Source organism: Colobus angolensis, unplaced genomic scaffold (genome assembly GCF_000951035.1).
Source record: "Colobus angolensis palliatus isolate OR3802 unplaced genomic scaffold, Cang.pa_1.0 Scaffold34, whole genome shotgun sequence".
NCBI lineage: Eukaryota > Metazoa > Chordata > Mammalia > Primates > Cercopithecidae > Colobus > Colobus angolensis.
Window position 1 is genome coordinate 7,548,021 of NW_012116710.1, and position 10,745 is coordinate 7,558,765.

Below are 10,745 nucleotides of genomic sequence, written 5' to 3' on the forward strand. Positions count from 1 at the left end.
GCGAGGCGGTGGCTGCAGCAGGGCGCCTGCAGCGCTTCCTACATGACCTCGACGCTTTCCTGGACTGGCTCGTGCGCGCCCAGGAAGCGGCAGGCGGCAGCGAGGGGCCCCTGCCCAACAGCCTAGAAGAGGCAGACGCGCTGCTGGCGCGCCACGCTGCGCTCAAGGAGGAGGTGGACCAGCGCGAGGAAGACTATGCTCGCATCGTGGCGGCCAGCGAGGCGCTGCTGGCCGCTGACGGCGCAGAGCTGGGCCCGGGCCTGGCACTAGACGAGTGGTTGCCACACCTCGAACTTGGCTGGCATAAACTGCTCGGCTTGTGGGAGGCGCGCAGGGAGGCGCTGGTCCAGGCGCACATCTACCAGCTCTTCCTGCGGGATCTACGCCAGGCGCTCGTGGTGCTGCGTAACCAGGTGCCCACTCGGGGTGTACATTTCGGAGAGGGAGAGTCCGAGGCCGCGGGGGATTGCAGGGACAGGGACATACGGGGGTGGGGAGGAGGGTGTTTGCTGGGACCACTGGGTTCTGAAGTGGGTAGGAGTTGAGAGAACATCCGGAATGGATAACTGAGTTTGTGGATCATCCAGTATGTGTGGAAGCGTGTATGTAACAGAATTTGAGGAGTATCATGAGTGGGGTAGGTTGGTGTCTTATTACAGGTGACAGTTTGTGGGCTATTCCGAGTAAGTAATGCACGTGGATATTTACTGGAGTGGCTTCCTGGGTTCGTGGATTATCTGAAAGGAAATAAGACTATGAGGTTGATTGATGGTTAAATGGGGTTCAAAGATCTTGGTATGGATAACAAAGGATTAGGATTATGGAGGTAGGTAACAGGCTGAGGGGTTATTGGAATCAGTCAGTGATTGTGGATTACATGGTGTGCATGCCTAAATCAGCACAGTATCTTCGTTTCTGGGGATGACAACTATGGATTCTCTGGAGAGAGTAACTGTGTTTGTGGCATGAGGAACCAAGTGCAGTGGTTATCTCGGGACAGCCAATCCAGTTTGGAGATTGCTCTGGGATGGGAACCACGTTTGAGAATTTTGGCAAGATGGAACAGCCAGTTTTCAGATTGTCCAAGAGTAGCTTCCAGTGTTTGGGGACCATCTTAGAAAGGGTGCCTGCCTATACTGGTTATCTAAGGGATGTGACCCAGTTTGAGGATTATCTACAGCAGTGCTCCCCAATCTTTTTTTTTTTTTTTTTAGATGGAGTCTCACTCTGTAGCTAGGCTGGAGTGCAGTGGCATGATCTCAGCTCACTGAAACCTCAGCCTCCTGGGTTCAAACGATTCTCTTGCCTCAGCCTCCCAAGTAGCTGGGACTACAGGCACGAGCCACCATGCCCAGCTAATTTTTGTATTTTTGTAATTTTGTGTTTTTAGTAGAGGTGGGGTTTCACCATGTTGGCGAGGATGGTCTTGGTATCTTGACCTCATTATCCACCTGCCTTGGCCTCTCAAAGTGTTGGGATTACAGACATGAGCCACTGCGCTCCCTAATCTTTTTGGTACCAAGGACCGGTTTCCTGGAAGACGATTTTTCCACAAACTGGTGGGGGAAGGAGGAATGTTTTCAGGATGATTTAAGCAAATTACATTTATTGTGTGCTTTATTTCTATTGTTATTACATTATAACATGTAATGAAATAATTATACAACTCACTATAATGTAGAATCAGTGGGAGTCCTGAGCTTGTTTTCCTGCAACTAGACGGTCCCATCTAGTGACATCTAGGGGTGATGGGAGGCAGCGACAGATCATCAGGCATTAGATTCTCATAAGGAGCTTGCAACCTGGATCCCCTACATGTGCAGTTCACAATAGGGTTTGCCCTCGTATGAGAATGTAAAGCTGCTGCTGATCTGACAGGAGGTGGAGCTCAGACAGTAATGCTCACTTGCCCGCCCACCTCCTTCTATGCAGCCCAGTTTTTAACAGGCCGTGGACTAGTACCCCTCTGTGGCCCAAGGCTTGGGAAATTCTGATCTAGCGAGTAGGGGAGAAATGACAGAGAGCCCCTGAATCATAAAATTACTAAATATGGAGCTGAAGTGAGTGGCCTTGAGAGACCCTTTCTGACCCACCCATTTAAAGAATAGAGACAGGGGCTGGGCGTGGTGGCTCACGCCTGTAATCCCAGCACTTTGGGAGGCCAAGGTGGGCGGATCACGAGGTCAGGAGATCGAGACCATCCTGGCTAACACGGTGACATCCCATCTCTACTAAAAAAAAAAAAAAAAAAAAAAAAAAATTAGCTGGGTGTGGTGGCAGGTGCCTGTAGTCCCAGCTACTTGGGAGGCTGAGGTAGGAGAATGGCGTGAACCTGGGGGGCAGAGCTTGCAGTAAGCCAAGATTGTGCCATTGCACCCTAGCCTGGGCTACAGAGTAAGACTCAGTCTCAAAAAAAAAAAAAAAAAAAAGAGACGGGATCTTTCTATGCTGCCCAGGCTGATCTCCAACTCCTGGGCTCAAGCAATCCTCCTTTCTCAGTCTTCTTAGTCCCTCAGCTAGGACTACAGGGGCACCACACCTGGCGAGGTCTTTCTATGCTGCCCAGGCTGATCTCCAACTCCTGGGCTCAAACAATCCCCCTGCTTTGGCCTCCCAAAGTGCTGGGATTGCAGGTATGAGCCACTGTGCCTGGCCCTGACCCACCCATTTTACCAGTTAGGAAACTAACCCCAGAGGGAAAAGAACTTCCTTGAGGTCACACAGTACCCAGTTTAGTTGTCTTCTTTTTTTGAGACAGGACCTCACTCTGTCACCCAGGCCTGAGTGCAGTGGCATGATCACGGCTCACTGCAGCCTTGACCTATGGGGTTCAAGCAATCCTCCCACCTCAGCCCCCCAAGTAGCTGGGACTACAGGCACGTGCCACCACGCCTGGTTAATTTTTTGTATTTTTAGTAGAGATGGGGTTTCACCATGTTGCCCAGGCTGGTCTCGAACTCCTGGGGTCAAGTGATCCTCCCGCCTCGGCCTCCCAAAGTTCTGGGATTATAGACATAATCCACCATGCCCAGGCTTCAGTCTTCATATTAAGTAAATATTTACTGAGTGCCTCCCCTGTGCTGGGCACTATTTTGGGGCAGAGCACACCTCAGGCAACAAAATACAAAATCCTGCCCTCATGTGGTTGACATTCTAGTATGTGGGGGAGGAGAGAGTAAACAAGTCAATGCATTGCTAATATTGCCAGGTATATGCTATGAGAAATAATACAGGAGGGTGGCCAGGTGCGGTGGCTCACGCCAGTAATCCAAGCACTTTGGGAGTCCAAGGCAGGCGGATCACCTGAGGTCAGGAGTTTGAGACCAGCCTGGCCAACATGGTGAAAGCCCATCTCTACCAAAAATACAAAAAATTAGCCAGGCTTGGTGGTATGCACCTGTAATCCCAGATACTTGGGAGACTGAGGGAGGAGAATCACTTGAACCCAGGAGGTGGAGGTTGCAGTGAACTGGGTTGCACCACTGCACTCCAGCCTGGGCAACAGAGTGAGTCTCCATCGGCTCCCTCCCCCGACAAAAAGAAAGAATACAGGAGGATAGTGGGATAGGGCTGGGGTGGGAGTTGATATTTTTGGCAGGGTGATCAGAGACCTGAAGAAAGTGAAAGAGCCAGCCATGGGGGTATCTGGAGGGACAGACCGCCAGGCAGAGACACCAGCATGGACAACGGCCCTGAGGTGGGACCACAACTGCAATGTTCGATGCTTGCAAGGTTGCGGGGAGTGGTGACAAGCCAGGCTGGCAGCCTCTCCCAGGTCCTGGAATGGAATGAGGCTGACCTTTGCACCATGCTCCCTCCTCCCCAGGAGATGGCGCTGTCTGGTGCGGAGCTCCCTGGCACAGTGGAATCGGTGGAGGAGGCGTTGAAACAGCACCGGGATTTTCTCACCACCATGGAGCTGAACCAGCAAAAGATGCAGGTGGCCGTGCAGGCTGCGGAGGGCCTGCTGAGGCAGGGCAACATCTATGGGGAGCAGGCTCAGGAGGCTGTGACTCGGCTGCTGGAGAAGTAGGTCCCCCAGACCCGTCCACCCGAGGGAGGGGGCAGAAGATGGGGCCCAGCATAGGGGAGTGGTGTGGGAGGCCAGGGTCCCACTCCTTTCATCACGATTTCTGCTTCTCTGTGGCCCTTTCCTATTTCTATTTAATTTCATGTTGTCTTAGATTTGATTTAAGTGGATTTTTTTTTGAGATAGGGTCTCGCTCTGTTGTCCAGGCTGGAGTGCAGTGGCACGATCTCAGCTCACTGCAACCCTCACCTCCTGGGTTCAAGCGATTCTCCTGCCTCAGCCTCCTGAGTAGCTGGGACTACAGGCATAAGCCACCACGCCCGGCCAATTTTTGTATTTTTAGTAGAGACACGGTTTCACCATGTTGGCCAGGCTGGTCTTGAACTCGTGACCTCAGGTAATTCACCTGCCTCGGCCTCCCAAAGTGCTGTGATTAGAGGCATGAGCCACTGCACCTGGCCTTAAGTGGATATATTATGAAAAGGTAACCTGAGGCTGTCAACGCAAAAGATACAGAAGGATATACAATGAAAGGTTTCTTCCTCAAGCTTGCCCTCAGCGTACAATAGCTGGTCCTGTTGTTAAAATGTTAGGCTGGGTGCAGTGACTCATAGCTGTAATCCCAGCACTTTGGTAGGCTGAGACGGGAGGACTGCTTGAGCCCAAGAGTTCCAGACCAGCCTGGGCAACACGGTGAGACCCCTTCTCTAAAATTAAAAAAAAAAAAAGATAACTGGGTGTGGTGATGTGTGCCTGTAGTCCCAGCTACTCTTGAGGCTGAGATGGGAGGATTGCTTGAGTCTGGGAGATTAAGACAGCAATGAACTGTGATCACACCACTGCACTCCAGCCTGGATGATAGAGCAAGACTCTGTCTCCACTCCAAAAAAAAAAAAAAAAAGGTTAACTTACTTCCCTAGATGCCCCATTATCCCTCCTGCTCTTCTGCAGCCTCCTTGGGAACTCCCAGAACTCCCCAGATCCAGCAGCTAGAGGCCAGGCACAGGTGTGCTCCAGCTTTCCAGATGGGACAGTGTCCCCTGCCAGGCTGGTTGTCAAATATTTTGTGTAAGCACCTCTGCCTGGCCCCAGCTACTCTCGGAAGCATGCAGAGTGAGTGTCTGTGTGTCTCTGTGTCTCTCTCATCTCTTGAACCTCATTGTTCTCTGCTTCTGTCACCATCTGTCTCTTGCCACCACTCTCTTGTCTGTCCTTGCACTAATCAAGCGAAGACATTTATTGAGCATCTGCTGTGTGCCAGGCACTATTGTAGGTAGGCCCTGAACAAAACAGCACCACCACCTCCAGCCATCATGGGAAATCCCTTCTCATATTCCAGACCCAGTTCTGTCCATCATTAGAGCTGTTTCTGCTCCTCCTGGTGACCCTAAATTTCTCCGCTCAAGCTCTCTGGCTCTCTCTGGCATGATCCAGGCCAGAAAAGGACCCAGTACCCCTCCTTCTGTCTTCCCGTCTTCTGACAGAAAGCATCCCTGGTCACTTCACTGTGCCACCTCCAGCCCCAAGACCGCTACCCATTTTCTGTTTAGGACTCAGACATCCTTTCCTTAGATTTATCTGGGACAAGGCTGCAAGTTTCTAAAAGAAACTTTTATGGAAATTCTGTTCTTGAGGATGCAAACTCATCATTTAGTGCCCCCTTTTCCATCCAGGCCTGGATCCTTCCTTCCTTTGTCCCCCCTTTTTTTTTTTTGAGACAGGGATCTTACTCTGTTGCCCGGGCTGGAGTGCAGTGGTGCAATCATAGCTCACTGCAGCCTGGAGCTCCTAGGCTCGACCAACTCTCCTGCCTCAGCCTCCTGAGTAGCTGGACTACAGATGTGAGCCACTGAGCCTGGCCTGTTCCATATTTCTTGAGCATCTGCTGCATGCCAGGCTCAGTAAAATGAGGAGGAGGAGCCCGGAGGATAGTTCATTCCATGATTCACTCATTCATTTCTTTTCAGTCATTCATTAATTGCTCCTTTCACCGTTATTGTTTATTCACTCATTCTCCAGTCAATTAAACCTGTACTGAGCCCGTGCTCAGTACGGAGTGGGGTGTGGTCACAGAGATGACCAGGACAGAATATGATTCCTATTTCACAGAGCTCAAACGTTATCTGACAAGGATGGCCCAGAATGCTCGGGGCTGGGATGGAGGAAGCCCAGGCAGAAAGGTCAGGGCCCAGATGGGAGACGTGCAGGGGCTATGGGAGATGCAGCATTTGCCCCAGGCTTGTGGTGGGTGAGGTGTGAACACAGGGGTATTAAGATGGACTAATCGCTGCGCCTCCCCACCATCCCAGTCATTTATTTATCTGGGGGCACATTTCCCACCCTGTGGGAGGAATGGGAGGGGTTTCTACATCCACAAGGGGGCAGAGCCATACAGAGCTGGGGACTGGGGCCCTGGGGGTCTTAGACTTGGCTTCCTCCTCAACTTGTGACATTCAGGGCAAGTGACTTAGAGCTTCAGCTTGCCTGGCCCCTCAGCTGGAACCTGTGTGTGAGGTGCTGTTCTTTTTTTTTTTTTTGAAATGGAGTCTCACTCTGTCACCCAGGCTGGAGTGTTGTGGGGCAATCTCGCCTCACTGCAACCTCTGCCTCCTGAGTTCAAGCAGTTCTCCTGCTTCAGCCTCCTGAGTACTGGGATCACAGGCAAGAGCCACCATGTCCAGCTAATTTTTGTATTTTTGGTAGAGACAGAGTTTCACCATGTTGGCCAGGCTGGTCTCAAACTCCTGACTTCAAGTGATCCACCTGCCTTGGCCCCACAAAGTGCTAGGATTACAGGCATGAGCCACCGTGCCCAGCTGCTAGGTGCTGTTCTTTTCTGCATTTTGCATGTGAGGCTCAGAGAGGAAAACTGACTTGCCCAGAGTCATGGCCAGGAAGTGCCACAGCCTGGATTTGAACCCTGTTGCTTTCTTTTCTTTTTTTTTTTTTTAAACACAGGGTCTTGCTTTGTTGCCCAGGCTGGAGTGCAGTGGTGCGATCACTGCTCACGGCAGCCTCAACCTCCTGGGCTCAAACAATCCTCCTGCCTCAGCCTCCTGAGTAGCTGGGACTGCAAGTGTGTGCCACCTTGCTCGGCTAATTTTTAATTCTTTTTTCTTTTGTAGAGATGAGGTCTCACTATATGGCCCAGGGTGGTCTCAAACTCCTGGGCTCAAGCAGTCCTCCTACTTTGGCCTCCCAAAGTGCTTGGATTACAGGCGTGAGCTACCATGCCCAGCCTGTTGTTCTTTTACCCTCATGGAGACTCAGGGTCTTCCTCATCTCTAAGACTGATGCTTGACAGTTTGGCTGCTGAAGGCCTAGAGGGATTGATTTCAGCTCAATTTCAGAGGCATTTTGTCTCTCCTGGCTCCTGAGCTAAGTTAAGCAGAAGGCAGTGAGTGCTTCACTTGCTTGTCTCAGGCCCTTCCTGTTCCTTCTCTCTGGTTCTGCCTCTGGAACTGTCTCCTATACACTTTGTCTCTTTGCCTCCATCTATCCATCTATTTCTATATCTCTGTTTCCTGCTCCCTGTTTTTCTCTCCCTCCATCTGCACCTCTGTAGCCCTGTCTTTTTGCCTCTTTCACAGACACTGTACTTTTGTTTCTCCCATCTCTTTTCTCTCTACCACTGTGTTTCTTGCATTCATTCATTTAACAAAAATATATCGAGCGTGCACTGTGTGCCAAGCCCTTTTCCTAGGCATTGGAGATACATCTATGAACAAAACAGACAAAAATCCCTGCCCTTGTGGAAATGACATATCCTAGCATGGGAGACAGACAAGATAAATAAGTAACATATAGCATGTGTTAGATTGTGTTAAGTGCGAAGGAGAAAATTAAAGAAGGAAAGAAAGCCAGAAAGTGTTGGGGAGTGGTCAGGAGGGACCTCGCGAAGAAGGTGATCTTTGAGTAGACATAGGGGGAAGGAGCATTCCTGACAGAGGGAACAGCCAGTGCCAAGGGCCTGAGGCTTGCTCGAGGCACAGTAAGAAGGCCAGTGCAGTTATCACAGAGTGAGGGGGAAGAGTGCGAGGAGGATAAGAGTTTGGAAGGTGGCGGGGGTGGGGCCTGGAAGGTCAGAAAGGCCTCTGAGATTGGCCAAGTGCAGGGGCTCACTCTCATCCCAGCACTTTGGAAGACCAAGGCAGGCAGATCACTTGAGGTCAGGAGTTCGAAACCAGCCTGGCCAACATGGCGAAACCCTGTCTCTACTAAAAATACAAAAATTAGCCAGGCCTGGTGATGGGCACCTGTAACCCCAGCTACTTGAGGCAGGAGAACCGCCTGAACCTGGGAGGTGAGGTTGGAGTGAGCCGAGATCATGCACTCCAGCCTGGGCGACAGAGCGGGACTCCATCTCAAAAAAAAAAAAAAAAAAAAAAAAGGACTCTAAGGGCTCTCAGGGGGACCCTGGAGGATAGTCTCATTCTCTCTCCCTGGGGGAGACAGACAGCAACAGGACAGGGATGCATGGGAGCCCATGTGGGATGCCCCAGCCCCACCCACCAGGCCTCTTGGGCACTTTGCCTTGCACTATGGGCAGGAGGCCAGACTGCCTAGGGCCCATGGTCCCAGCTGGCTCCAGGGTGGGGTGGCCTGGGTCCAGCCTGGTCAGTTCAGTCAGGCCAAGAGCCTAGCTCTGCCCTCAGGCATGTCCACTTCAGCTTCTCTGCGACTCTGCGGTTATCTCTCCCCACACTCTGCTCTCTTCCCTCTCTCCAACTCTGTGGCCCCCTGGTCTGTCTGTTGTCTGTGGGGCCGTCTTTTCCTGGTGGCATTTGCCACTTCTCTGCCTGTCTCTCTCTGGGCTATCCATGACCAGACTCCTTCTGTCACTTTCCCTCTCTCTGCCTCCTCTTTCCTCATCTGCTGCTCCCTGAGTATCTTTCTGGCTCTGCCTTACTCCATCTCTTTTCTCGTCTTTTCTTATTGTCTTTCTCTCTCTCTCTCTCCTTCTTTCTGGTGTCTCCTCTCACTTTCTCGTTTTTTGTTTTGTTTTGTTTTTGTCCCTGGGTATGTCTGTCTTTAGTTCTCTGTTATCTTTCCCTCTGGAATTGCCTTTTTTTCTCTGCATCTATATCTCTTTCTTTCTAAGTGCCTGTCTCTCCCTCTCCCTTTCTCTTTCTCTGTCTCTCTCTCTACCCTTCTCCAGCCCTGTCCCTGGCTTTGCCCCACTAGTTCCTCTCTCTCTCTTACATGTTCTCCACGCCCTTCTTCCCCTACCCAGCCCAACGCCCTCACGATCCTACTGCCAGCGCCTCCCCGCTACCCCCCGGGACCTTTCCCCAGCCCTTATCTCCCCATCCCCAGGAACCAAGAAAACCAGTTACGGGCCCAGCAATGGATGCAAAAGCTACATGACCAACTTGAGTTGCAGCACTTCCTCCGAGACTGCCATGAGGTAGGAACTCCAGGTGTGCTGGGGACGGAGACACACCCTTTAGTTGGGAGGGAAGTGATCCTCCGCCGAGGTGGGGGTGGGGACGCCCCGTCTAAGTGGGTCGCGGAGCGATGGTCGCTCTAGGCCGCCAGGAGGCGCGCGGATCCAGGTATCAGTGCGCATGCTCCGCAGGTCCCTGCCCGCCCACGCCGACTCCGGGGAAGGAAGGAGGGGCCCCGGGCACCCCTGGCAACCGCGCGTGTCCGCGCCTACAGGTCCCGCGGGGACGCGCGCTGATCTCACCTTTCTCTCCTGAGATTTGTGAGAATCGCTGTACCCCAGGAGAGGGGCGGGGCGGGCGATGGGGATAGGGGTTGAGGGCCGTGGGGGGGCCAGCAGCCCTGCGCCCTCCTGCAGCCAGCGATGGCTCTGAACCAAGCCCTCGCCCCTTTAAATGTGTTCAGGAATTAAGTCCCTTCCCTAAGGGATGATCTGCACACATTAGGGACGATCTCCCCTAATCCGAGATGTCCAGACCCCCTTCCTTATTAGTGACGGTTCAGGAGACCTGCTGTCTTCCCCTCCTTCCCCTGCATTCCATAAAACGATTCTAGACTTTGGCCACATTAGAGATGACCCAGTAAACATTCTCCTAAACCCTAAACAGAGATAGTCCTGGCCTCGAGCCCCTCCATCTGTGTGACTCAGGATCATCCCCTCCTCCATCATCACCCCGTATCTAAGTTTCTGCCAACCAAAGCTGGTTCAGGAACCAGGTCTAACCCCTAAACCCCTCAGCCTCAATTAGAGGTGATTCGACCCTCCCCGCTATGTTGAAAGCCCATGGGAGATTGTTCTCTCCGCATATGAAATAAACAAGGGCCTCCATACCCTTCCTCCCTACCCCATAACTGGGGCAGGCCTGGACTTGAGCCATTGGAGGAATCCCCTGTTCCCCGTCACCCCCACTGGAGATTGTAAGAGATGTTCTAGGTCGCCCTCCCATATCCCCTGTCCACATGTGGTGGCCAGGAGCCCGAGCGTCTTCCCACTAGAGATGGTTCAGGAGGCCCCCACCCAGGCCCTCCCCATAATCCCCACTCCCACAGTGAGGCAGTCCAAGCCCCAGGCGCCCCCTCCCGGCATTTGATTTGGTCCAGGAGCACCCCCCCCCATCCCTCATGAGATTGTTCTGGACCAGGTAGCAATCATCTGAGATGGCACAGAAGCCCCCCACCCGAAGCCTTGGGGAGAGTGGTGGTTCCTCCTGCACCCCCACCTGGGGCCCCGCAAAGAGGCGGGCAGGGAGGCAGGCAGGGGGCGCACGCG

The 10,745-nt window shown here is 52.5% G+C and overlaps 1 protein-coding gene across 1 annotated transcript in view; it reads left to right on the forward strand.

Annotated features, from left to right (window-relative positions):
* The window catches only part of SPTBN4 (spectrin, beta, non-erythrocytic 4), a 118,939-nt gene that overhangs the window by 72,744 nt on the left and 35,450 nt on the right, over positions 1–10,745 (forward strand). The window contains exons 17-19 of the mRNA XM_011952541.1: positions 6–413; positions 3,827–4,029; positions 9,347–9,437. Of these exons, the coding sequence (XP_011807931.1) occupies positions 6–413; positions 3,827–4,029; positions 9,347–9,437 (702 nt within the window). The remainder of the gene's footprint in view (positions 1–5; positions 414–3,826; positions 4,030–9,346; positions 9,438–10,745) is intronic.